General features: G+C 54.7%; 3 protein-coding genes across 4 annotated transcripts; 1 reads left to right on the top strand and 2 right to left on the bottom strand.

Moving 5' to 3' along the window:
- Positions 1 to 2,415: 2,415 nt before the first annotated feature.
- RRAD (RRAD, Ras related glycolysis inhibitor and calcium channel regulator) lies at positions 2,416 to 5,709 on the bottom strand. The gene is made up of 5 exons (XM_046682902.1): positions 5,570 to 5,709; positions 4,947 to 5,331; positions 4,241 to 4,314; positions 3,907 to 4,111; positions 2,416 to 3,059 (listed from the first exon to the last, which is right to left on the bottom strand). Exons 2-5 carry the CDS (start codon positions 5,314 to 5,316, stop codon positions 2,788 to 2,790), a joined length of 921 nt encoding a protein of 306 aa, XP_046538858.1. The 5' UTR covers positions 5,317 to 5,331; positions 5,570 to 5,709; the 3' UTR covers positions 2,416 to 2,787.
- Positions 5,710 to 11,231: 5,522 nt separating this feature from the next.
- On the bottom strand, positions 11,232 to 13,663 carry CIAO2B (cytosolic iron-sulfur assembly component 2B). 2 transcript variants are annotated; one of them, XM_046680207.1, is made up of 5 exons: positions 13,026 to 13,663; positions 12,791 to 12,870; positions 12,413 to 12,479; positions 11,910 to 11,955; positions 11,232 to 11,442 (listed from the first exon to the last, which is right to left on the bottom strand). In XM_046680207.1, the coding sequence occupies exons 1-5, from the start codon at positions 13,567 to 13,569 to the stop codon at positions 11,421 to 11,423; spliced, it is 759 nt and encodes a 252-aa protein (XP_046536163.1). In that variant the 5' UTR covers positions 13,570 to 13,663; the 3' UTR covers positions 11,232 to 11,420. The 2 variants fall into 2 exon arrangements, with proteins under 2 accessions (XP_046536163.1, XP_046536162.1); XM_046680206.1 differs by having other exon boundaries at positions 12,413 to 12,538; positions 13,026 to 13,593.
- Positions 13,664 to 13,931: 268 nt separating this feature from the next.
- CES2 (carboxylesterase 2) lies at positions 13,932 to 24,124 on the top strand. Its single transcript, XM_046680205.1, has 12 exons — positions 13,932 to 14,444; positions 18,237 to 18,441; positions 19,359 to 19,500; positions 20,161 to 20,294; positions 20,375 to 20,633; positions 20,911 to 21,009; positions 21,291 to 21,431; positions 21,554 to 21,634; positions 21,884 to 22,028; positions 22,465 to 22,602; positions 23,167 to 23,239; positions 23,693 to 24,124. The coding sequence occupies exons 1-12, from the start codon at positions 14,369 to 14,371 to the stop codon at positions 23,877 to 23,879; spliced, it is 1,680 nt and encodes a 559-aa protein (XP_046536161.1). The 5' UTR covers positions 13,932 to 14,368; the 3' UTR covers positions 23,880 to 24,124.
- The last annotated feature ends 2,542 nt before the right edge of the window (positions 24,125 to 26,666 follow it).

Genomic DNA, 26,666 nt, shown 5'->3' on the forward strand with positions numbered 1-26,666 from the left:
TTCTTGGCCCTCTGGACTTGGACACTCCTTTTTCTGTGGCTCCAGACTCAATCCCACTTCTCCCCCAGACGCCAGTGTCTGCAGCTCCACCTTGACCCCTTCTGTTCCTTTTGTCTGGAATGCCTTTCCCGCTCCTTAATCTGTGTGGTGAGCGCTCGCTCAGGCTTCAGGAGTCAGCTCAAATTTTCCTTCTCTGGGAAACCTTCCCCGGGCTCCTAGGCTTGTTCAGGGTTCTCCTCTGGGGGTACTCTCCTCCCTGCCCCCCACCTCCATGTGCGACCTCTGTCACCGCAGAGAGGACACCAGACTGTCATTGTCTGTCTCTTTCATCAGACTGAGAGCCCCTGTAGGGCAGGACTCGGGGACCCAGCAATGGCCTGGCCCTTGCCTGGCCCTAGCAGCTCCTGACTGGCTTCTGGGACTAAGACAAGTACCTGCAGGTTGCACATGCAGGATAGCTGAGCGGTGCACAACCTGAACTGGGTATTTGGGGCTCTAGACTCCCCACGGTGGGACCGGTGGGGAGGGGGACAGCGACCTGTGAGATCCCCTGAGGCTCCCCAGGTGCTCACACTAGCCCCTGGACACCGACAGGGCTGGGACGATGGACGGTCTCATGCCTCTGAGAAGGAAAGAGAAGATCGAGCCAGCTCAGGTGACCTTGAGGGAATTGCAGGGCTGACAAGAGGCCCTTCCCCCAGTGAGAGCAGCCAAGTGGAGCCAGGAGAAGCTTCTGGAGCCTGAGAGTCCGGGATGAGAGGGGAGGGCAAGAAGGGTCAGGGATCCTGGTCTCCTGTCTCTGCTCGTCCTTAGAGCTTCCCATGGGCTCCCCTGAGTCCTCCCCATGCATATCTGCTTCGTTTCTCACAGGCTGGAGGCTGGGCCAGGACTCTTCAGCTACCCCCAGCCTTGTTTGTTACAAGCTGAGTGCCTGCCTCAGGGTCACTCAGGCACCCCAGCCTGGAGCAGAGCAGTATGGGGATGGTGAAAGGCTCTTAGGTGTGTCAGGTTCCTACAATGTGCCTGGCACTGCTCTAAGCACATACCTCCAAATTCCATTCACTCCATTCTGAAGGGGACATGGTCCGTATGTCGTACATTGGGGCACAGAGGTTGAGTGGTTTGCCCCGGGGTCACATAGCCAATAAGTGGCAGAGCCAGGAAGGTCTGAATCCTTCTTCAGGCCCCAGGACCTTCACCTGCTCTAAGAAAACCATGCCTTCCACGTGCCTCAGAGTACACTGGGGGATGGGAGTAGGGAGCAGCGGCTGCTTTGAGCGGTCAACATTGCCCTGGGGGTCATGTGGGTTGGTCACAGAGGTCGCACACATGGAGGAGCAGCCCTCAAACCTGCTGTTGAACAACTATAACTATAACTGGTGCTGTTACCAGGTGGTGAGGGCTCCCAGGGGTCTGTGGAATGAACAAATTGAACTACTGAAGAAATGTATGGACTCTGGTCCGGAACCTTCTCAAAAAGTGTCCCCTACTTTGCTCCAGGCTGCCTCCAGGCTCTGGAGATGGGCAGACCTATATACCAGTTGCCACTCAGCTACTTCCTCCTGGGTGATCTCGGGAAAGTGTTTCAGCTCCCCATGTGCCATTGCTGAAGGGGGATGCTCGCTCCTGAGACCATGTAGGTCAACTCCTTGCAGGCACCTGTGCCCAGAAAGGCTCCCCTCCCAGGTGCGGGTGGTGGGGAGACAGGCACACCTCCAGCTGTAAGCCAACATGCACACACTCCCACACAAATGCAGGGCCTCTCATTCCACGCAGGGAGGGCTCCAGGGACCCGTGCACACCGAGGCGACTTTAGCCAATGCTGAGCATGGGATGCTCTGGCTGGGCCCCACAGAGTGGAGAGAACCATGAGGCCCCCTCAGAAGCTCAGCCTCACCTGTGAGGTGGGGAGCCACCCGGAGTCAAGTCTGCCTGAGTGTGGCTTCCTCATCCCCCCCTTAACCAACCAGCCAGGGAGTCTCAGAAGTCTTCCAGGGCGCCCCCACCTCAGGAGATTTCCAGCCTCTCAGAAGAGAGAAGGGCAGAGACATCAACCTGGAAGCCAGACCCTGGGTTCTTCCTGGCCATGAGACCCAGGGCAGGGCATGGTCCCTCGAGCAGACTCAGTTTCCCTTACGTACAGTGGGGTGATTGAACCCTTGATCAGCTGGGCAATGCCAGGCCCCAGCACAGAAGAAGAATCTGGAGAGCGAGCTGGGAGAGATGTGGGTCTCCTCCTGCTGCTGGGACCCCTAAGCAGGCCCCAAGCCAGCTGGCTGTATCTAGGCTCCAACATTAAGATAGTCTAGGCCACACGCTAGAGTGAAGCAGTGAGTCACCATGCCTCAACTTAGGGAACCCTTCCTGCTTCTGCAGCCCCCAGACAGGAGGAAACACAGAGTCAACAGCCTGATCTATCAGGAAATAGTCTTTATTACAAAAATCTGCATGTAAACAAATAGCCACTGCACTGAACAGCCTCTCTCCAGGGCATGCACGCCTGGATGTGGAGAAAAGCAGAGTCCTCTCCCCACACACAGGCCTGCCCCATGGGTTGGGCTCGGGCTGCTGCCTGGGACGCACATGGGCCTGCACACGCATCTCTGTGGGCCCAGCCCTCAATGGCCACTGGGAGCCACCTCCCTGGGCAGCACTGTCTGTCTGTCCATGACCATGAGGTGGGGGATGCCCAGAGTCTGAGCCAGCCCTGAGGCCCCTGGGGCGTTGGCTGGGCCAGCCCACCAATCTGCCCATCACTCTGCACAACGCAGTGAGTGCCCGTGGGGCCTAGAGCACTGAGAGGTCATGGCAGGACTTGGACTTGGCGCGAAAGGCCATCTTGCGGCTGTTGCGGGCTACGATGCGGCCCAGGAAGCGCTTTGCCTTCTTGCCAAGGCTCTCTCGCCGCCCAGCTTGCCGACGCGCATTGGCCTCTTTGCTGTCCCGACGCAGGCGTATCTGGCGCACGACACCCTCAAACAGCGCTTGGACATTGTGGTGCAGCGCAGCCGACGTCTCAATAAACTTGCAGTCAAAGACTACGGCACAGGCCCGGCCCTCTGGTGTAGGTGGGAACAGACACATGCCAGTAAACAAAGAGTAGGTGGGTGTGGAGCCCACTCAAACCCTCGCCACCCCATGGCAGCTACCACTCAGGAATCTGTGGTTAAGGGAAGGGAGAGCCCTGGGTCCTCCCCCAAAACACAGAGACCCCCAGCTCCTATATAGAGGGTCCCGGGCATGACTGGGTCACCCAGCTGGCAGAGTGCGCAGTGTTTAAGGAGCTCACAAAGGCCCACAAAAGGAGACATTTACTGAAATAATCTGCAGTCTGATATGTAAATAAAAGCGCCACAGTAGTCAACACAGGTAAATGAGAACTTTGTTGGATAGCTTAGTGTTTTGTGGTTTGCTGTTATATCATAATGAATGACCAGTGGAAAGAGGGGGATGTCACCAAGTCATTGCTAGGTTCCTCTGAGGGGCTCAGTTCTAGGGGCAACAGAGGAGGATGCTGAGCCCAAGAGAGGAGGGTCCTCTCCAGGGGCAAGCCTACACCAAGACTAGCCTGGGTCTGGAATCCAGGCTCTGACCCCCGGCCCAGCGCCCTGCATTCTTCTCACCCCTCATCTGTCAAGCCAGGGCCAAAGAGGACAGGAGAGGAGGTGACCCAGCTCAGCGCCCAGAAGCCTCTACCTTCCCTAGAGCGTTTGGTCTTTTCCCCAACACTCTCAAGTCTTTGGGAGTCCTGTGGGAGGGGAGCAGCTCTCCCTGTCTCCACCTCGAATTTTCTTCCTGAACATTTTTAGCCACTGACGATCCCCAGGGACTCGAGCTGAGTCAAGACTGAGTGGACCACAGCCCAGCCAGGATCTGCCCCCCCTTTCCCACCCGCTCCCTACTCACCATCCAAAGAGACCTCACGAGAGCGCACCAGGTCGCTCTTGTTGCCCACTAGGATGATGGGCACGTCGTCTGTCTGCCGTGCCCGCCGCAGCTGGACCCGCAGTTCTGAGGCCTTCTCGAAGCTTGCTTTGTCTGTCACTGAGTACACGATGACGTATGCATCTCCCATAGCCATGCAGTGGCCTGGTAGCCAGCGGCCACCATCCTAGGAAACACACATGCACACATCTACCCAATAGTCCTCATGTGGCAGCTACAAAGCTGTCACTCTCAGCAGGCCCCTACCACCAACCCACCCCTCCCACCCTGCCCCGGGTGTCAGTCTGCATCCCACCTGCTCCCAAATGTCATAGACCATGAGCGATGCCTCTTCTCCGTCCACCACGATGGAGCGATCATACGTGTGCCCTAGGTGGGAGACCCGGAGTCAGGTTACCTGTTACTGCCCCCCATGCGCCAGGTTTCCTGTTCTGGCCACACCCTCCAACTCCTCCCCAGAGCCCCCCTAACCTTCCCCTCCACTGATGGCTGCTATGTGGCAACAGAAGTGACAGGGCTGGGAAGTAGGGGGTGGAGGGCACCAAGACACCCCTTCCCCAAGCTAGCTGGGTGTCCTGGGTGGCCACTCCCGTGGCCCTGTCCTCCTGTTGCCTGTGCCCCGGGCAGCTCTAACCACAGTGGCCTTTGTTAGAACAGTGACTGTCACATCTCTTGGGGGCCTTGGTCACCTAGGGCTCCTGTCGTAGAAACTCCTTCTGGCTGTGTTCTTGCCAGCTCTGGCAGGGAGGGATGCCTGTCCCCATCCTACAGAGTTATCCTATGAATGCCCTGGGCCTTCTACTCTAGGCATATCTTCCCCTACCAATACGGGTCCCTTCTCCCTTAGTTTCCCCATCTGTGAAATGGGTAGGTAGACGCATGTTTCTGAAAGTGCTTTCAGAATCCTATGCTAGTTGTTGTTTTTAAACCAGGTCCCTAGCCCTGCGGACCCCAGTCCTAACCCTGCGATCTCCTCTCGCGTGAATAGTCCCAGCCCTCACCTGCAGCCTCTGCTTCAGGCCCATCCTCTACACCACCGAAGATACGCGCCAGAGCGCTCTTGCCCACGCCAGGCGCCCCCAGCAGCAGCACCTTGTAAACGCTCTCGTCTGAGTCGCTGCCCCCGGAGCTGAGCGAGTCGGAAGAGCCCTCGGGCCAGTCCAGCCTCGGACCCTGGGGTCCGGGCCCAGCTGTGGCCGCTGCCCGAGCTCCGGGAGCCAGCGCCGCCTGCAGGTCGCGCTCATCCACCGGCATGCTTCGGCGGTGCAGCGGGGGCGCGGGGCCCCAGGGGGTGCTGCCCCGACGGCGCTCGCGCTCCCGGCCCCCGCCGCGGCTCCCGCCCGCTCCGCTGCCGCCGCCATTCAGAGTCATCGCGTCTGACGCCGTCTGTGGAACGGGAATCGGCATGGCCGCGTAAGCCGCAGTGGAAATGGAGCGGGAGGCTGGACCCCGGGCCCGCCTGCCCGACTCGGGGTCAGGCAAGATGCTGGGGCCGAGGACCTGCCGTGGTCCCCTCCCAGCCGTGAAGGGCCTTGCGCCCTGACTGGTGACCCAGCCTCCCGACTCGTCCATCCGCGACCCAGACAGTGCGACCACCCGCACCCCGCTCCGCCAGGACACTCACCCACTCGCACACGGACACGGTCAAAACTAGGTCCCGGGCTCGGATACAATCCACTCGCAGACGCCGGCTCGGACACTCGACGCTGCCGCAGCCACCGCCTTCTCAGTCCGCGCTGGGTCTGGGCTCCAGAGCCGCCTATTTAAGCCTCTGCCCGCCCCCGCCCCCACCCCCACCCCCACCCCCACCCCCGCGCTCGCCCCCGTCCACGCTGATGCGGGGGCTGACGTGTCGGTCCCCCTCCCCCGCCAGGGGAATCCCCCACCCTCCTCCTAGGACCTCACACCCACCAGGGCGGGGCGGGGCGGGGCGGGTGGGGGGGGGGCCAGGCTCTCCAGACAAAGCCTGGGTCTGAGTGTGTGTGTGTGTGTGTGTGTGTGTGTGTGTGTGTGTGTGTGTGCGGTGGGGGGCAGAGAAGGAGGCAGAATGAGGCGGAGTGTGTGAGTGGTGCGGGGAAGGGGGATGGGAGTGGAGGGTGCCATCATGGGTGGGGGCAAGGGGGAAGGCAGAACCAGCCAAGTGCGCCAACGACCCCCTAGGTAAGAATAAGGCTGGCCCTTTAAAAGTGAATTCTCCCTTCCCTCTCCCCCAGTCCTGGCCTGTTGCCCAAGCCAGCAGGCCAGTTACAGGCTGGACAGACTTCACCCTTCTCTGCCCATGACACCCACTCCCCAGAGGCCCATATCTGAGCTAGAATTTAGCAGCCCTAGATCTGGGCTCCTAGCCTCAACACCAAGTCCTTCCCACTCTCCTCCCTGCCCTGGGGAGTTGAAGATTCTACCCAGTGAGCCTGCCCTTTGGGGTAAGGGTTAGTGTCACCCCATGAGCTCCTGGGGGCCCTGGAGAGCAGTTGGGGAGAGGAGGGCAAGGAAGGAAGGCCCTCTGGCTGTCTATCACAGGTAGAGGTGCATCCTTGAATCCTGGGGACAGAATACAGGTCCAGGGAAGGGAAAGGAGGAACTCAGTACCACCTCACTCCCCAGCACCCTCCAGGCAACTGCCAGCAACTGCTAAAAATACCTGGCCCTGGCCCTGGCCCTGTTCATTCCGCTCCTGGGCTGGAGGTTGCCCAAAGTTGAGGAACTCCTGGCAGACAGGTTGTCAGATGCCAGCAGGAGCGGGTAGGGGTGGGACTGGACCAGGTTCAGGGCTGGTTCCAGCCACTTTAAGAGTCTTCAATGTCTCCCTCCTTCCCTCCAGCCCCAGACTGGGCCTGCTGTTTGGGGCACACGCAAGGCCTGAAGGTTCAGACTCCCATCCAGGAGGGGCATAGGTGAAGAGTATGTGGGGGATGATTAGCCACCACCGCCCAGAGCTCACCTCCTCCTCAGACCTAGGGTGGGCACAGGGGCACAGAGAGAAGGAAATGTAATGGGGAGGCTTGGTTTCTAGTTCTGACTCTGTCTCCAGGCTCCAGGGTCTTGCCTCCCTCCCAGCCTCACAGTACCCAGTTATAAATTGGGCATGACCTGTTCCCCCTTTGCTCATGTCTGGGGTGTGTGAAGATTAGGAGCAGGCAGGCTGTAAGGCACTTTGTGACAAGGACCTGCTATGAGACTCTGACGTTTGAGTGTGACAGTGTAGCGGGGGTGGTGGACATCCATTCAGTGCTCAGGTGACATCACAGATGGATGGATCCTAGTGAGCTGTTGTAGGTTGTCATGGAGACCTGGGTCTGGCTCTCTGGCTGCTCTATCAGTTTCCTTGGCAACATCTGAGGGGGTCTTGGAGTGAGGAGGGCCTGGCTAGGTAAGTGTTAGGGGGTTCATACAGGCCCCTCTGGTTCTTGAGGGGGTAATTAGCCACCACTACCCAGAGCTCACCCCCTCCTCAGACCTAGGGTGGGTGCAGGGGCACAGAGAGGAGGAGATGTAATGGGGAGGCTTGGTTTCTAAGCCTACTTGGCTTCCCAAAGTAGGCAAGGGCTGGACTGAGGGGTTTCTTGTCCATTTGTGTCCTTCACATGGCCTTGGGTATCTTGAAGGCCTAGGCAACCAATGCCGGCTTAAGCTTCCTGGACAAGGTTCAGTGGGAAGAAGGAGTTGTGGGTCACTTCTCCTGTCAGAGGATGCAAGTCTCAAGAGCCTGCAAACCACTTCCCAGCAGGAATCCTGGCTGGGCTTCTTACGGCCCCTCCCACCCACCTCACACATGACCCTGCTGCGGAAAAAGCCCCTGGATGTCCAGCAGAGGGTAGGTGTCGGGGGTAGCTGTGGCCCTTCCCAGAAGGGAGCCATGCAAGGAATTAGGGCTGGGTTTTCCCTCTGGTAATCTGAGCTCTTGACCTCAGCAGTGTTTCCTCATTGCCAAGGGAACTGCATCCACATTGGGCCACTCAGGCCCCAGCCATTCTCCAACAGGCCAGACTCATTCGCCACAAGCATAGGTATGGCCAGGGGCCCCAGGAACCCAGAATAGGACATGACCTTGAGACAACCCCACTCCCACCTCCTAGTCCTCCCAGCTCTCTGGGCTGGGCTGGGCTGCCCAGAAGGAGCAAACTGAGGCTGGAACACCCCTAGGACAGCCCAACCTTCAAACCCAGCTCTGCCCCTTGCTAGCTGTCTCACCTCTGCCCACTTATCTTGGCTGAGCCTCAGCTTCCTGCTGTGTAGAACAGGGATAATGTCTTCAGGAGGGTTGTTATAAGATATAAATAACATGAAATGCAGAGGTAAAGTGGTTGGCACATATCTGGCATATAGTAATGTCTCAAGAAGAACACTTTTATTATCATCCTGTTGGATGGGACAGGTTGAATGAATCTGTGGGCCCTCTCCTGCTGTTTCTCTCCTGCTTCTGCTCCCTTCTGTCCAGAACAGTGGTCTGCCCCAGAAAGGGGCAGATGCAGATACCTCTCCCCTCTCCCCCACATCCTTCCCCCCTCCCTCAGGTAATGAAACGTTGCAAAGAGAATTTGGCTGGGTTTCTGTATCCCCAGCCCTCCTCACACAACAGCCAACATGGCCCAGTTGCTCGGTTCTGTTCTAAGGCTTAGTTCATTCATTCATTCCACTGACCTGTACTACTGTGTGCCAGGCCCTTGTGCTCATGTCCATACATGTCATCTAATCCCTGAGTCGATCTCCGGGGCAATGATTTGTTGTTCCCATTTTGTAGACATGGTAACCGAGGCCTGAGAAGTCATAGGCCAGAAATAGCAGAGCCAGACACACCTGGTGTAGGACTTCAGGGAACTAAAACTTCACCCTCTACCCCATACCCGTGTCCTCAGACAGCAGCTGGAGTTCCAGAAAGTTCCCTGGGTGCTAGCCCAGGATTCACAGATGGTGTCCCTGGAGGCAGCCAGGGGCCACGCACAGATGAGTCAAGACTGACAAAGGGACTATCTGATACACCAGCTGTGACATGAGCTGCTTGATGTCCCTTGCCCACTGATGCCTGGCTGCTAGGAAGGCCGGCTGAATGACTCAGCAACACCTGTCTCCCCCATGACCGCCCATCCCCAGCTGAACACAGACACCACAGACACCTTAGACACATGGGGGCTGTCAGTGCAGAGGTGCGTGTGTGCTGAAGCCCACAGTGGGGTATTGGTGGTTGGGAAGGTTTCTGGGGCGGGAGCACTCTCTGGAGCACTAAGCTTCTTCACCTGTGGCTTTGAGGGCTACATGCCTAGAAGATCACCTGAAAATGGGCCCAGATCCATTTTAAATCTTCACAGAGCAGTCCCAAGCAATTGCCACGACTATTCTCACATCACACATGAAGAAACTGGGCGACGTGTTGATGGCTTCACCTCTCTGAGCTTGGACAGCCAGATCCTGGTCACTAGGTGGTGAAGCCACTCTGTTGGGGGTGGGCATAGGCCCTTCCATTCAGGCAACAGCGCCCCCTGCCAGCTGAGCTGTACCTGCTAAACTGCTTAGGTTCCTCTTTACTCCCTAGCCGGAGGTCTTGGGGAGTAAATTACTTATTCTAGGAGCTTCTTTCCTCAGCTGCAAAATAGGGACAATAAAGAATAGAAACTGCCACACAGGGCTGGATGGAGGGTTAACCGACTGAGTAGTATACGTAAAGCCCTCCGCCAATGCCTACTCCAGGACAGGCTCAATATTGTCAGCAGGCCCTCAAGAACAGCTTTGTCAAGTGCCTGGGCTCCCTGCTGAGGCCTCTGGAGTCTCTGCCCACAGTCACATCTGAGCCTCGGCAGGGATGAGATGGGCAGGGCAAGGCTTCTTAATATCCTCAGGGAAAGAAACTGCAGCAGGGAATCACGGCATTATGGCTCCTAAGTGGCTGAGCCAAGGTCTAAGCCCCATGGTTTGTCCTGGTGACCAACGGTGCTCTGGGCACATGGCTGGGGCAGGCAGAGGCCCCAGAACTGACCCCCTGGACTGACACACACCTCTGGGGAGCTGGTGGAGAGGGTGCTTCAGGTTCGTTTCAACAGAGAAATCTGCTGTCATTGCCCTGACCAGGGGACCAGACTGAGCATCACCAACAGTGGCCCCAGCTGGCATCACACAGCTACTGGTGGATGCTGAAGGATACATACAACACTCCTGGGTAAGGGTCTCATTAATAAACTCAAACCTGAACTCAATCAACTTCTAGTCTACAGGAAGCAAAGGAACAGATCAGATTGTGGGAATTCTCTAGGACAACTCCCCTGGACTTTCCAAAAAGTCAGTGTCAAGAAAGATAAAAAGGTGAGGAGTGGGGAGACAGTTCTAGAAGAGGCTGAAGAGAGATAACAACCAAATACAATACATGAACCTTGATTGGAGCCTAATTAAAAAAAACAACTATGAGGGGGCCAGCCCTATGGTATCGTGGTTAAGTTCAGCGTGCTGTGCTTCAGTGGCCTGGGTTTGTGGGTTCAGATCCCAGGCAAGGACCTACACCACTGTCAGCCATACTGTGGTGACAACCCACAAATAAAATAGAGGAAGACTAGCACAGATGTTAGCTCAGGCCTAATCATCCTAGAGCAAAAAAAGAGGAAGATTGGCAACAGATGTCAGCTCAGGGCTAATCTTCCTCAGAAAAAAAACAACATGAGAAAAGACAACAGTGAGGGCAGCCCTGGTGGCCTAGCAGTTAAGTTCAGCAGCCCAGTTTCAGTTCCTGGGCGTGGACATACATTGCTCTTTTAGCAGCCATGCTGTGCTAGAGGCCCACATACTAAAAAAAAATAGAGGAAGATTGGCACAAACGTTAGCTCAGGGCAAATCTTCCTCAGCAAAAAAAAAAAAAAAAAAAACCTATGACATTTTGGGGAAATTCATATATGACTAGATATTAGATGGTGTTAGGGAATTGTTCATTCTTTGGCCAGATAAGAGTACTGTGGTTATACAGGCTTAGGAAACACAGGATGAAGTACTCAGAAGTGAAATGTCATGTATCTGCAGCTTACTCTCAAATTTATTTATACTATACACACACAGATAAATAAAGCCAATGTTGCAACATGTTAACAACTATTAAATCTACATGGTGGGTATACAGATGTGTTCACTACACTATTCTTTCCATTTTTTGGTATATTTGCAACTTTTCCTAATCAAACCATCAGGAGAAACTTTAAAAATGAACTGCACTCCCTTGATCCAGCCCGTACAGGCACTCACTATACCTCCCTCCTCCCAAACCTGGAATGACCCCCCCAAGATGAAAGACTCTAAGGCACACTGGGAAATAAATATAAATTAAGGGTTTATTACAAAATGCAAAATGTTAGTTTCTCATTTTCAGTGATTCAAGAAAACAAGGCCATGAGCCCTGGGTGGGGCTAGGGGCAAAAAGGTGGGCTCAGGAGCGGGCCGACAGGCATTGATTCACAACCTCCAGCAGGTGGGTGTTCTCCAGGGCGGCTGCCACTCGCTCCTTATCTGCAAGCTGCTTGTTGACTGGGTGGGAAGAAAGGAGTCAGGAAGGAGAGTCAAAGCCAGGCCTGCTGGCAGCCTCACCTTTAAGTCTGTGTGTATATATACACATACACCCCCACCAACAAGACCCTCCTGTCATCTCCTTCCCAGGACCCCAAGCCTCCATCAGGCTACCCCAACCACCTGAGCCCACACCTAACCCACCTTCTTGGGGCCCCTCCCCTGGCTGCTCATGTCTGCCTGCCTCCTGTACTACAAAGCCTGACACCCTGGTCCTGTGTACTGAGAAGAGGGAGAAGGCAGGAGTGGGAGAACATGGTAAGCACAGAAGACCCAAGTCAAGTCAGGCAAGCTTCACTCTAGGCTGCCACCTCCACTGCAGAGTCACCCACCCAGTGCCACCCCCCCCCCCAGCCACTTTGCCTTACAAACCACCATGGCCAGGGGGAAGCCTCAGGGCCAATGCCCCAATGTCAGCCTATACGTACCTGCATGCTCCGAGGCATGGGTCCCTGGTGTAATGTGCACGTCCATCTGGGAGGGAGAAAGGCCAGGCCTGAGCACTCACCCACCTGTTCTACCCGCTTCTCTCTCCCCCCGACTCACCACCTCCTGATCCTTCTTCCTAATCATGCCTTTGGACTCTGGCTCTTCCATTACACCCCAAGCCCACCCACAGCCACTCCATCTCTACCCAAAGGCCTGGCCAACTGCTGGTGACTTCAAGGTGTGCCTGGGCCCCATCCTTGCTCCAAACCTATCTACAGCTCCCTACTGCCTTTCCTGCTACACTCCTCACTACTTCTCTGCACATTCCAGCTCAGGTCTTTATTCTTGTCCCATTCAATTGGAAAGCCTCCTGCCAGGTTCACCTCTGCTAGTTGGGATCCTTCCAGGCCTCCCTCTGATGGTCAATGTTCAAGCTCTCCAAATCCTCCTCACTAGCAGATACTCACGCTGGCCCCGCCCCCAGGGCTCAGTTCCAGCTTACCTTGAAACGCTGGGGAAGGGATCGCAGAAGCTTGACTTTGATGGACAGCCCAATGAGAGTGGCCATGCTGCAGTGTGGAATGGTGGGTGTGAAGGCCACAGCCACTGTGCTCTCGGGGTCACTCACCTGGTTGCAGGGGGAATGTCAAGACTCGTGGCTGTCCCAGACCTGAGCCCCCTTTCTTAGTCTGTTGCTTCAGACAAGTCGTCTAACCTCTACAGACTTCAGTTTCCTCATCCACAAAATGGGCACAAGCCCCCCTTCCAAAGATCCCCTAAGGAGTCCGTGAGCTGAGAAACGCCCGCCCCTTGGTGCACAGCCGAGCCTTTCCGACTCTCCCGAGCAAGTCGCTCCCCTCGGACGCCGGGAGTGACTCACCTGAACCCGGACCTGCTCTACGACGTTCAATTCTTCCAGCGTCAGGGGATGCTCCGGGTCATTGATGGAGCGAATCAGATGTGGTAAGTGAAGGAAAGGGGACTCTGCGCCTTTGCCCACTCAGAACCCTGTGCCGGGAAAGCCCGGCCCTGCATCGGCTCCACCGCCTCTTGGTCGTCACTTCAGCCCCCTCCCAGGCCCCGCGACCCCGCCCGCGCCCGGCAGCGGCGGATATCGAAGATCTCGCGCGCGTCGATGCTGTCTGGAACCTGCTCGTCCTCCTCGCCCGCGGTCACCGGCCGCTCCCCAGAGCGCTCGTAGATGAGCGGGTTAGCGTTCTCCAGGAGGCCGCCCCCTGCCCCGCCGCCGCCCACCATCGCGGAACCGCTGCGGGCCACGGCCGCCGGGCACTTCCGCTCCTTCCGCCGCACTTCCGGGGAACGGGCAGGGGGCGTGGCAGGGCGACGGGGTCGCGCAAGGGACATGCGTCCCTCCCGGCACTCGGGTTTGCGGGGAGCGGTGGCCTCAGCGTGCTCTGTGTGTAAACCCGGGAAAATGCCGACCGCTCCAGCAAAGGCACAGAGAAGGGACCCCGGCGGCGCTGGGCCGAGCGAGCCCCTGCTGGTCGGCGGAGGCCAAGGCTGGTTCTCGGGGGCACTGAAGACCGGTTTGAGAATGAGCCAGGCGTATCTTAGGCGCCACTTCCTCCGGGAAGTCTGCCCCTTAGGCTGGGCGGGCGCTCCGGTGCCCAGAGCTGCATCAATCCTGGCACAGTTCATTGTGTTTCAGAACCTCCAGGTGACGCGCCTGCATCCCCCGCTGTATCTTGGGCCGGCACTGCCCTGCCAGGTCCCCCAGCGCGCGAAAGAGCAGGCGTTCTTTGAATGTTTGTCAAATGAATAAATGACCGTGAACTAGAACTTGGCGGGAGGTGGGGAGAGGGAAAGCCACGGGGTGGGGTTGGGAGTGTCCTTAAGATAAGTGCCACAGTTACATGTGCATTTTAAAAGGCGGACTGTGGCCGAGTAGGGAAGGGGCCCGTGGAGACCCTCAGACCAGGGAGAGTAAGGAGATGAAGGACCTTGAAGGCAGACCCAAGCAACTGATTCCTCATGCGGTTCCCTTCCCCCTGAAGGAAGGTCGTTACCATTTCTCCATCTATGGGAATCCTAGTCGTGCACCTCCTCAGGGAAGCTCTCCTGGGTTCCTCAATCACAGTTTATTCCTGAACACCCTTGCCAAGCCTGTGACAATAAGGAAAATGAACGCAGGTTTGAAGAGAGGGTTCTTCGTATTGCGGAAGGGCTGAAGAAGCTTCGCGGCCCTTCCAAGAAGGCCTCGGAGGGCCCGGGCAGAGAGAAAGGGGCAGTACCTGCTCAGTTCCGCTCTGTTGCCCAACTCCCAAGTCCGCGGCCCGGACTCCGCGCGCCCCGCCTGTTCCCTGCTTAGTCCAAACTCCAGTCTTGGGCGAGGCACTCCCTGATCGGTGGCCAGACCGGCTCGTGGGCAGCCCTTCGGTGAAAAACCGCGTGCCTGCAGCCGGGAGCGCGAAAAAGGAAGACGACCTGCGAGCCCGCCATGCGGCTGGACGGACTTCGCGCGCGGCTGAGCGCCGTGGCCTGTGGGCTTCTGCTTCTCCTCGTCCCGGGTCAGGGTGAGGCTCCCGCAGGGGGCGACAGGGACTGGGGTCAGACTTGCCAAGTTTTGCAGAGGCAGAACCTGTGCCTGCAGGAGGGAAGGCACCAGAGAGGTGGGCCCCACTGGAGAACGACAGCATCCCAACGGCGAGGGAGCAGGGACCCTGAGGCACAGAGCGGGTCAAGGCTGGCCGTGGCCACACAACTCCGAGCAGCCAGCCAGCCCTAGGAGTCTAAGGAGCACCCGGGCGGGCTGGGCGGAATTTGGGACATTTCTCTTCTAGTGTTTGTGATGGAGCTGGCGCTGCCCGTGGGTAACAACAACAGCAATAATAATACCTTTCTGCCGCCATTTGGCTCTGAGTGTTGCGCCCTTGGCCAGAGGGGTGCCCAGGCACCCAGTGCGTCCCCATCCAAAGGGGCCCCATGCAAGGGTACCGGCCCTCGGGCAATCCCACTACGGAAGCCCCTCCCCCGCCCCCCGCAGCGGCCTCCCAGGCCTTCGCTTCAGCCCAGCACCGCCCCTGGGAAGGGAACGCATTGGCCTCCAGGGCAAAGGTATGTGCCCTTTGTGCAACTCTGGGTTCTCCCAGCCCTTATTTGTACTTTAAGATATGCGGGCACCGTGCCCGGGCCCTCGCAGCTCCTGGGACCCCTCTTGCGAGGAGTGACCCTCTTACTCAAACCAGCCCTACCTGTGCGACTTGACTGTTGTCTCCCTTCCGGTCGAATCTGCCCAGACATGACCGCACTCATCCCTCCCCCATGGTCCACCCAACGGGGCTTCTGCTCTTGCCCGCAGCTGACCAGGCTCTTGGAGGTCACAGAGACCTTACAGCAGAGTGATATTCTAGGTCTTGCTAACACCTCCCTTTAAAAATGTTAATAGTTTGGATTGGACCTATGGTTCAGAAGGAAATATTGACACGCCATATGAGGGCATAGGTGATGGGTCTGACCCTCTCCTGCCCCACTGAGTCCTGGCTCCTCCACAGGGACCCTCAGGGTCCCCAGGGCCTTCCACCCCTGGCCAGGAGTTTACCCAAGAATGGATGTATGCGTACATCCTTGGTTTTCACCTAAATGGTCACAGACGTCCCCCCTTTCTGGTGCCTGGCTTTTCTACTTCCTGACAGGGGATCACCTCCCCACACCCCAGTATAGTAGAGCTTCCTGCTACAGCTTAATGGAAGGGCTTCTCTTCAAGGAGGAAGCGTCCTTGATATAACTGGCCTCTGATCAGGGACATTTCGGCAGGTTTTGTCCTTCACTATAACAAACATCAGGCATCAGAGGCAGGTGGCAGCGGTGAATTTCATTGACAGACATCACTTGCTGCAAGGAACTGTGTGTAAACTTTGTGTTACTGGGGAGAGGGGTGGGCCTTTTGACTTGGAAAGGCATTGCTCGATTGCCCTCTGGGGAGCCTGACTCTGGTCTCACCCATGCCGGGCGGCATCAACCATATTGATTCGTGTTGATCTGATAGGTATAGGATAGTATACAACCCTGAGGCTCTTTTTTAGTTTTGTTTTTTACTTTTTATTATGAAACCAGGGTCAGATCTGCCAAATTCTACAGAGGCAGAACCTAAGCCTGCAGGAGGGAAGGCACCAGAGAGGTGGGAGCCAGTGGAGGTAACACCACCAGGGAACTACTAGCCTGACTGGTTACGCCCCTGCACCCTGAGAAACAGAGAGGGCCTGGGCTGCTCAATGCTACACAGCACAGAGGGGCTCTCCATCTGAGGCAGAAAGACTAATATAACAAACCCAATGTACCCATGATCTACCTTCAACAATTATCAAGACCTGGGCAACCTAGTTTTGTCTGGACCACTACCTCTCTCTTGCACCATTATTTGAAGCAAATCCCAGACATCATATCATCTGTAAATTTTTCATCTTGTCCTACTAAAAGAAAAGGAATCTGTATCACGATTCCTTAATGTAATCAAGTATCTAGTCAAACGTTCTTATTTCATATTATCTCATAAATGATATTTACAGGGTTTTTTTTTAAGGTCAGGATTCAAATAAGGCTCATACTTTGAAAATTGGTAGATGTATTTCTTTTTTCAATAACAGTTTTGAGATGTAATTTGCATAGCATGCCATTCACCCATTTAAAGTGTGCGATTCAATGGTTTTTGGTATATTCGCAGAGTTTACCACATCAATTCCCCTTTCCCCCCAGCCCCAACTTCCAACCTCAGCCCTAGGTAGCCATCAACCTGCTTTCTGTCTCCATGGATATCCCAATTCTGGACATTTCGTATAAAGGAAGCATCTAGTATGTGGTCCTTTGTGACTGGCTTCTCTCACTGAGCGTCATGTTTTAAAGCTTCATCCATGTTGTAACATGTTCTGTACTTCTTTTTATTGCTGAATAATATTCCATTGTGTAGATATGATACATTTATCAGTTGACGGACATTTGAATTGTTTCTGCTTTTTGGCTACTGTAAATAATCCTGCTGTGAACATTCCATGTACAAGTTGTTGTGTGGAGACATGTTTTCAGTTCTCTTGGGTTTATACCTAGGAGTGGAATTACTGGGTCATATGGTAACTCTATGTTTAACCTTTGAAGAATTGCCAGATTGTTTTCCAAAGCACGTGCACCATTTTACCCTCTCACCAGTGTATGAAGGTTCCAATTTTTCCACATCCTTACCAACAATTGTTATTATCTGTCTTTTTGATGTGTTTCGTGAGTCTCTTTCAATCTTCAGATTCCTCCTCTGCCTCTCTCTTTACTTTCCTTGTAATTTTGTTGTTGTGTGGAAGAAACCAGTTGTTTGTCTAGAGAGCATCCCCGAGTTTGGGTTTAACTGATTACATCCCATGGTGTCTTTTAACTGTTTCTCTGTCCCCTGTATAACTTGTATTTATATTCCTGTAAACTTGTATTTATATTCTAGAGGCTTGATCCAATTCGGGTTTTAGATTTTGCTTTGTTTTGTTTGGGGGCAAGACTAATTCATATGTGGTGCTGTGGACTTCAATAGAAAACACACAATGTCTGATTGTCTTGCTTTCTGTGACAAAATAAATTGTTGTCATCCCAGTCAGATTTCAATGTGCATTTCTCTTAGCACAAGTGAGGTGAACATCTCTTCATTGGTGTGAGAACCATTTAGTTGTCTTCCTTATTCCTTCTGAACATATTCTTTCACCATTTCATAGTCTTTCCCCAAATATGCGCAGCTAGTATATTTCTTAGTCACTTGTGGAAATTCTTTGTCTGTTGAGAATCTTGGCTCCTTCTCCCTTAGGTGACTTTTAGTCACTTCCTCCCTCCCTAATACCCATAGCAGGGCAGGCTGTGCTCTTTAGTTCTACTCACAGCTACACTTCTCTTTTGTTGTCCTCGTAACATCACTCTCTGTTGGAGGATGCTGTCTTTATGTCATGTCTTGCCGCCTGGAGCATGAGATTCCCAAGGACAGGAACCTTGACTGTCCACATCTCACAGTTCTGCTGCCTCATCTCACCTGGCACACAGTCAGTCGAAAGGACCTCTCACCCCATCAAGCCCATGTAACCATTGTTTGAAGCTCTGGGGACTAAACCATGATGCCAAACCCCAAGGGGCCTCACCGGGCTTGGCGGAAAAGGCGGGGGCAGGACCTAGGGAAGGCAGTGTGGTGAGGCCAGGGTTACAGGCAGGAAATTTGTAAAGCAAGTGTTTGTACATCAGGGTCCCTTGAGCTGAGCTGAGGATGGGAAGGAGGCAGCAACATTAATAGTTTGGAAGGATGGCTCATTGGCTAGACCCAACCCTGATGTCCATTTCTCTGTCCACAGGCCAGGACTCTGCCAGCCCCATCCGGACCACACACACGGGGCAGGTGCAGGGGAGCCTCGTGTATGTGAAGGGCACTGATGTGGGGGTCCACACCTTCCTGGGAATTCCCTTTGCCAAGCCACCTCTAGGGCGACTGCGATTTGCGCCCCCTGAGCCCCCTGAATCTTGGAGCGGTGTAAAGGATGGGACCTCACACCCAGCCATGTAAGCAGGGGGTCCAGGGAACTCCACGCCCTGGGGTGGAGGGTATTCTGAGCTCTGGGCCAGGCTGCAGTTTTCATTTCATCTAAACCCCCACAGCCAGTTTTCCCTCTCGGTCTGGTGGATTCCCACGAGCATTTTTCTCATGAGCATGCTGAGGCTCAGAAGGATAAAGTAACTTTCCCAGGCTCAGGGCTTGGTGCTCCAAGGGCATTAGCTCCAGGTGCTGATGAGAGGAGCAGGGACACACATCTGCCTACGTTCTAGTTATGCCATGTGTTCTCTGCCCCCAGGGGGGTTGTCTCCTGGAGGAGTTCAAGGTGGCTCCGTGAACCTTGTAGGAGTCCCTGACTCCAGCAGCAGATACTGCAGATCCCTGAGGAGTGAGGAACCCCCACTCCCCACAGTCACTGTGCCAACCAACAGGGCCAGGTACCACTGGCCAAGGGGCTGTGTATGTTCTTACAAGAGGAAACTGTATGGGAGTGATGAGGTTCCCTAAGCATCTGGACTTGGGATGAGAGGGGTCCCACTGCCCTTCTCATGAGAAGTTAACATCCGTTCATTCAGGCAACATATGCATGTGGCCTACTCCCCTGTTCCAGGCCTGTCTGGGTACAGGGGTACAGTGGTGAGTGTCAATACATATAACCAATGGTTGTCATAAAGATGGCCAAGAGTCAAGATTTCCCAGCCTTGGGAGGATTTGTATCCAAGGCCCTCACAACCTTGAGGCCTGCCTGGAAGACTGGGCTCTGTCCCAGCTTCCCCAGAGCCTGTGGCCTGTAACTTGGTAGGGACCATGTATGAGTAGGGTATCAGGGGAAGGGGGACTGAGGTGGCTGGGAGCAAATCTGGGCCCAGCATCTAGTTTTGGCCACAGCATGTTCCCTGGACTGACTGCCTGCCACGGCCACCAGGTGTCTGCAGGACGTTTCGACAATGAATTCAATAGCTCAGAAGCTGGTGAATCAGTCCCTGCCTTTTACCTCCACGTCCGAAGACTGCCTGTACCTCAGTGTCTACACACCTGCCCATACCCACCAGGGTTCCAACCTGCCTGTGAGTACCCAGCCACAGCTGGCTAGGGTGTGGGAGGACATTTTTTCTGCAGGAAGATTAGAAAGGACAAGATCAGCCTGGGTGCCCTGCAGTGTGGGCCCTGTAGAGAAGCTTCTCAGTATTGGGTCCAAGAGAGTGCTTCTTCCTCAGGGTGAGCAGCTCACCCCTGGGCATGGGGTCACAGGACCCCGGCTGCTGCCAGAGGTCAGAAGCTGTGGCCCTGGGATGGACCCAGGACTCACCCAACCAATTCATGCCCAGGAGACCCACTCAGGTGCCTGAGGGCTGCACTTGCAGGCAGCTAGAGACGTCAGCCATGGATTATCCATCAGGCCCTTGAGAATGGAGACCACTTTTAATTAATGTGCATGTGCATGATCAAAGAGACACCCCTTTTCTTTCCACCTCAGAGAAGGTTCTGGGAGAAATGGAGCTAGACTTTGGTTGATGGGCCGGGCCCCAAAGTATGGGAGGCCTAGTTTTCCTGGTAGAACTTGAGCCGCCTTTGACCCAGGTCATGAAGACACCACCTTGTCCTGCTTGAGTTCAGTCTATGTGGTTGGGTGGACAGAACCAAAGCGGTGGTTCATCTAGATGGGAGCCCTGGTGGAGTTTGTGCTGGGTGGGAGCCACATAGCATCTGTGCCTCGGTTTCCCCAGGTGATGGTGTGGATCCATGGTGGTGCACTTGTGCACGGCATGGCCTCCATGTATGACGGCTCCGCTTTGGCAGCCTTCGAGGATGTGGTGGTGGTCATTATCCAGTACCGCCTAGGTGTTCTGGGCTTCTTCAGGTGAGACTGGGGATGGGCTGAGCAACGTGGGCTGAGTGGAGCCAGGCAGCCTCATGACCCCTATCCCTGCCACCTCTCAGCACTGGAGACAAGCATGCAGCTGGCAACTGGGGCTACCTGGACCAAGTGGCCGCCCTACACTGGGTCCAGCAGAATATTGCATACTTTGGAGGCGACCCTGGCCGTGTCACCATTTTTGGCGAGTCTGCGGGTGGCACAAGTGTGTCTTCGCACGTCGTGTCCCCCATGTCCCAAGGACTCTTCCACCGTGCCATCATGGAGAGTGGCGTGGCTCTGCTGCCTAACCTCATTGCCAGTTCATCTGATGTGGTCTCCAAAGTGAGTGCCCCCAACTGAGGGAAGCCCAGACCTGCTGCCTCATCTCTTACTTCTCAGCTTCCATTACTCTGTCTGGTAAATGGGGATAACAAGGACTCCCCTGCCATCAGAGTACCTTGGAAAGTGCTGCCTGTCCAGGGATTGTTCAAGGGTCAGAATCCACAGACCTCTGCCATCGCAGAGGCTGAGTATCATGATACTCTGTGAGATGTGGGGTGCACCTGCCTCCAACTTGGGCATTGGGCAAACCTCTCTCCCCTGCCTGGTCTCTTTCCAGACGGTGGCCAACCTGTCTGCCTGTGGCCAGGTTGACTCAGAGGCCCTGGTGCACTGCCTGCGGGACAAGAGTGAAGAGGAGATTCTGGCCATCAACAAGGTTGGGCTGAATGGCCACGGCTGTGGAGGAAGGGAGCCAATAGGTGTGGGGTAGGCAAGCCTGGTACCCTTCATACTCCCTGGGCAAGTTACTCCATCTCCATGCCTTCATGTCCTCACAGCCCTGGCTGGGAAACTGAGGCCAGGCCATGCTAAGCCAGGCATAGGACCTCCTGGTGGCGGGGGAGGGAGGTGAGCATCCTGGGATGAGCCAGGAAGGGTTAAAAGTCACTCAGAGGGCATCAAAAAATGTCTACAACCTGACTTTGTGTGCTCCCTCAGGCCTTCAAGATCATCCCTGGCATGGTGGATGGGATCTTCCTGCCCAGGCACCCCGAGGAGCTGCTGGCTTCTGCCGACTTTCAACCTGTACCCAGCATCATTGGTGTCAACAATGATGAGTATGGTTGGCTCCTCCCTTCGGTGAGACCTAGCCCCAAGCCCCCAGGTGCTGGGGAGCCCATCCAGTGCGGTGGGGAGGGAACATCAGGCCTTCCTAGTCCAGGCCCATCCTACCCCCAACTCAAGATTCCCCCATTCCCCAGGGCGTAGGCACCTTGGACACCCAGAAGGAAATGGACAGAGAGACCATAAAGGCTCTTCTACAGAAAACAGCAGCAGTGATGGTGAGGCTCCCGGAGTCCTATCCCAATGCAGAAGGTCTCCTTTCCTGTCCTGAGGCAGGGGAAACCCATTCCTCAGATATCCAGGCCATGTGGCATCCTCCATGAACAAAGGCTGGGGTCACCCAAAGTTTGGTCTCTTACCCTCATCTCCTATCCCATCCCAGGGTCCATCTCCCCAACTCTGCCCCTGCTGCCTCCCTGCCCCTGCCAGCCTGCCTAACCTGGCTATTCCTGATCCACCTGGGCTAGATGTTGCCTCCTGAGTTTGGTGAGCTGGTGATGGAGGAATACATGGGAGGCAGTGAGGACCCCCAGACCCTCCAAACCCAGTTCCAGGAGATTATGGAGGACTCCATATTCGTGATCCCTGCACTCCAAGTAGCATATTTTCAGCGTGAGTATATCTGTAACTAAAGGTCAGACCAGCAAGGGGTGGCTCAGAGCTGCTGGTCCCAGGTGAAGTCTATTGGTGTCCAGGGCCCAACCCACATCTATTTATTGGGCCCCTGGGTGCCAGACATTGATGTTGCCTCATCTTGGTAAATCCTCATAGGTGATCTGAGAGACAGACATTTTCCCCATTTTACAGATGAGGAAACTGAGATTCAGTGCCCTTCAGTGACTTGCCCAAGACCACAAAGCTAGGAAGTTGCAAGGCCATGATTTGAACCCAGGCCCTTCCCACTGCCCCTACTCCAGCCTGGGGCTCCCTCATCCACTATCCAGATTCCAACCAGCTTCGGACCTAGCTATCTTGTCACCATGGGTGATGCAGGAAAGCTCCAGGTAAGAGGCTGCCACATCACAGCCTGTGCACCCCACCTGCCTAGGTTCCCATGCCCCTGTCTACTTCTACGAGTTCCAGCATCGGCCCAGCCTCTTCAAGGACATCAAGCCACCCCACGTGAAGGCGGACCATGGCGATGAGGTTCTCTTTGTCTTCGGAACCTACTTCTGGGGCAACTACAGTGAGTCTTCCTGAGCGAGGTCCCTCAGAGGCTCCTCTTTTCCAGGATGTGGAATGGGACCATGGGTGGGTCCCTGAGTGAGGGTGATTGCCTTCCCTGTACAGATGAGGAAACTGAGGCTCAGAGAAAGGAGAGGATCATGTTTCCAAGATCTTACAGCTAGAAAGGCTGAGCTAGAATTGCAGTCCAAGACTCTTCAGACTGGGGCCTGTGCTCCCTCCACCTCTCCCCACCCTGACCATGGGTATCTGGCATGGGTGCAGAGGGGGGCATTTCAAAGTTTTTCAGTGCCTTTCCAGCGTCAGAAGGCAGAAGGGAGCTTTCTGGGTCAGGAATGGGCCTAGCATTGGGTCAGCCAGAAGCTGGGATGAATATGCAGGGTTTGGGTACGAAGAGGGCCTGGCTCCACAAGACTGTGGGGGAGCAGGCAGAGAGCCAGTGCTGGGAGGGCAGAGGAAGAGCCAGGGAAAAGCTACACCTGGGATGGTGAGTGTGGGGGCAATGACCCGTGTGCTAGACTGAGGTTGGCCCTGACCTGGGCCTTTGTCCTCTTCTTCTCTGTAGTTGAGGTGACTGAGGAGGAGTGGCTGCTAAGCAGAAAGATAATGAAGTACTGGGCCAACTTTGCTCGAAACGGGTGAGATGTTGCACCCCTACTTCAGCCCCCATGGGGGTCTTGAACCCATCCAGGGCTTTGCTGGTCTGTGGTGACCTCATTAGCATACATGTGTCCTTAATTGTATGATAGCCTCTTCCCCAGCTCCAGGACCCACATGGACAGAGAGGGGCCCTGTGGGTGCTAGACACTGGTTCCATCTCCAGGTGACCTGGAGGGGGAGTGGCAGTGCTATGTTACCGGCAGAGCCTCCTTCTCTCAGGGAAGGACAAAGGTTGCCCTGCCCCGTGGTGGAGTTGACACTCTAGTGGGAGGTAGCTTCTTTCCTACATCTGGAAACCTCCCCCTCTCATTCCGCATGCCCACCTGGCCTGTTTGGCTGCCTTGCTTGACCCCAGTCAGTGTGCTCAGGCCTAGGCTCCGTAGGGCTCAGAGTGACCCTCGCCCTGCCCTGCTGGGAGGGCTTCTCTACAGGAACCCCAACGGTGAGGGTCTGCCGCACTGGCCTACGTTCGACCAGGAGGACCAATACCTGCAGCTGAACATGCAACCTGCAGTGGGCCGGGCCCTGAAGGCCCACAGGCTCCAGTTCTGGACGAAGACCCTGCCCCAGAAGATCCAGAAGTTGATGGAGGCCAAGGAGAAGCACACAGAGCTGTAGCTCCCTGTGCTGGGAATGAGGGGATAGGGGTGGGCTTGAGTGCAAGTAGGGGGTCTGCCAGATGTGCCAAAACACACTCAGTGAGGAGCCACAGTTTTTTCCTTCATTCACATAGCCATTCATTCATCCTTCCATTCATCCTTCCAGGAAACATTTATTAAGAAGCTACTGTGTGATGTTAATTGCCAAGCCCGCCATGGATCCTCTCTTGTCAGATACACTCAATAAATCCTCCCATAAAACTATGGATGGGCAAACGTCAATGGAAGTTCATCTTCCCCAATGTCCCACTGGGCTCCAGGCCTCATCCTCCCTTCCTCACCTCCACCCCCTCCCCAACCTCTCTCTCCTCTCCCTTAGAAGAAGGGCACTTTGGGGAATGTTGCCCACACCTGGCTCTCAGCAAGCCCTACATGCCCTCATATCTGTGAGTGGCCAGTGGAAAACCTGGACACCAGGAGCCTGGGAGCTGTGAGATCTTAGCCACTGAGGCTACCAACTACTGAGAATGTAAAAGTCCCTGTCCTCGCCCATTGTCCCCCTAGATTAAATGTCATCTATCACTGACGTTTAAGCAGCCCTCTCACTCACTTATCAGTATTCCACAGAGGTGACTGACTCCATTTTTTGTAAGAAGCAGGACTGGGCTTGTCCATGGGCCCTTGAAGCCTGGGCCAGCTATGCTGTGGCCAGGAGAACCAGGCGGCTTCCTAAGTCGCCTGCCTCCTGAAGTTTGCCTTTATTCTCAGTGGTTCTGCAGACACTGTAGGGCCTGAACTTTACACGATTGTAGCACATGGGTGAAGATGTTTATCTGTGGGATGTTTCCTGGAAGTAGGATTGAGGGGTCAGAAGGTCCAGGCATATCTAGGAGAAGAGACTCTTGTCCCCTGGCTCCCAAGGGCCTCTCCATCCAGGGAGGTCTCCTCTTGCCTTTTGGAATTCCCCTCACCAGCCCCACCTCCCCTGCTCCCTCTGCTGAGCATCCCTCAACGCAGGATAGGCAGACACATCATCAGTTTTCCTACTTACCTCATTGTTTTCTCTAAACGTTCCCCACACCCCCTACCCCCCATCCCCCCCACCCCCACCTCCACCCCCCCCCCCCCCACCCCCCCCCCCGGCCCCCCCGCCCCCCGAAAAAAAAAAAACCCTCTCATATTGTATCTCAGCATGCAAGGGTACCAAACTGTGTTCACCCTGCCTCTTTGTTCCACCAAAGCACTTTCTTTCTGTATAAGAGGCTATATCCCTCTTCTCATAGACCCAGGACTCCCTCTAGGCCCCTACCTCTGACCAATTTGTCCTCTCCGGGCACTTGATTTCCCAGGGGGAAAGTTCCCCCTCATTCCCTCCGCGGCATTTAAGTCATAGAGCCTCCGTGAAGCTGGGCGTGAAGGATGGAGATTCCCGCATTGCCTGCTCTGGCCACCAGATGGCAGACAAGGATAACCTTAAGCCTGAACGGGCTTGAACTGGGAGAGGGATGGGGCTTTCCTTTTGGTGAACGCTGACTGGTGCCTAATGCTTCCCCAGCATCCTGAAGGCATTTATTGAGCACTCATGGCATGCACGCCTCAGTGTGCCTTTCAGTCCTGCTGATGCACAGCATGCTTCCCAGAAGTGCGTTCTCAGGACTAGTTTTTACGACTAGTTTTAGTAACCTTATTTTTTAACAGCTTTATTGTGGAATAATTTATGAACAATTAAATTCACCCATTTTGGGTGTACAGTTAGATACAGTTGGGTCACTGTATATAACATGCAACCACTGTCACATCAAGTTTTAGAATGCTTCTGTTGCTCCAAAAACGTCCTGCGTGCTCCTTGCAGTCAATCACTGCCTGACCCTGGTCCCATGCAACCACGGAACTGCTTTCTGTTGCTTTAATTTTCCTTTTCTAGAATGTCATAGAAATGGAATCATTTTTTACTGGTTTCTGTCACTTAACATAATGTTTTTGAGATTCCTCTAGTAGTTCTTTTCTTTTATTGAGTAGTATTCCATAAACAATATGCCACATTTTATCTATTCACCAGTTGGTGGACATTTGAGTGATTTCTGCTTTTTGGCTATTTTTTTTTTTCCTTAAAGATTGGCACCTGAGCTAACAACTGTTGCCACTCTTCTCTCTTTTTTTTTTTTCTTTCTGCTATTTCTCCCCAGATGCCCCCAGTACATAGTTGTATATATTTTAGTTATGAGTCCTTCTAGTTGTGGCACGTGGGATGCCTCCTCAACATGGCCTGATGAGCGGTGCCATGTCTGCGCCCAGGATCCAAACCAATGAAACCCTGGGCCGCCTCAGCGGAGCACACAAACTTAACCGCTCAGGCACAGGGCCGGCCCCTTTAGCTATTTTTAATAAAGTTGCTGTGAACATTTTCAGACAAGTCTTTGTGTGGACATATGCTTTTATTTCTTTTGGGTAAATAGCTAAGAGTGGAATTGCTGGGTCATATGGTGAGTGTATGTTTAACTTTGAAAGAAAACGCCAAACTTTCTTCCAAAGTGACGATACCATTTTGGCGTCCCCACCAGCCTTATGTGAGGGTTCCAACAGTTCCATGTCCTCTCCAACACTTCATCTTATCAGTCTCTTACATTTGATTAATTCTAATGGGTGTGTAGTGGTATCTGATTGTGGTTGGTTCCCTGTTTTTCTGTGTCTCTCTCCAATGCTTGCACAAGCCTATGAATCAAGGTTCACGGATCAAGGTTAAGGGAGAGAAAATGGCCCCGCCAAGGCTGCCAGAAGCATTCAGGCAGCTGCACTACTTCCTTTT

This window comes from Equus quagga, chromosome 13 (assembly GCF_021613505.1).
Source record: "Equus quagga isolate Etosha38 chromosome 13, UCLA_HA_Equagga_1.0, whole genome shotgun sequence".
NCBI lineage: Eukaryota > Metazoa > Chordata > Mammalia > Perissodactyla > Equidae > Equus > Equus quagga.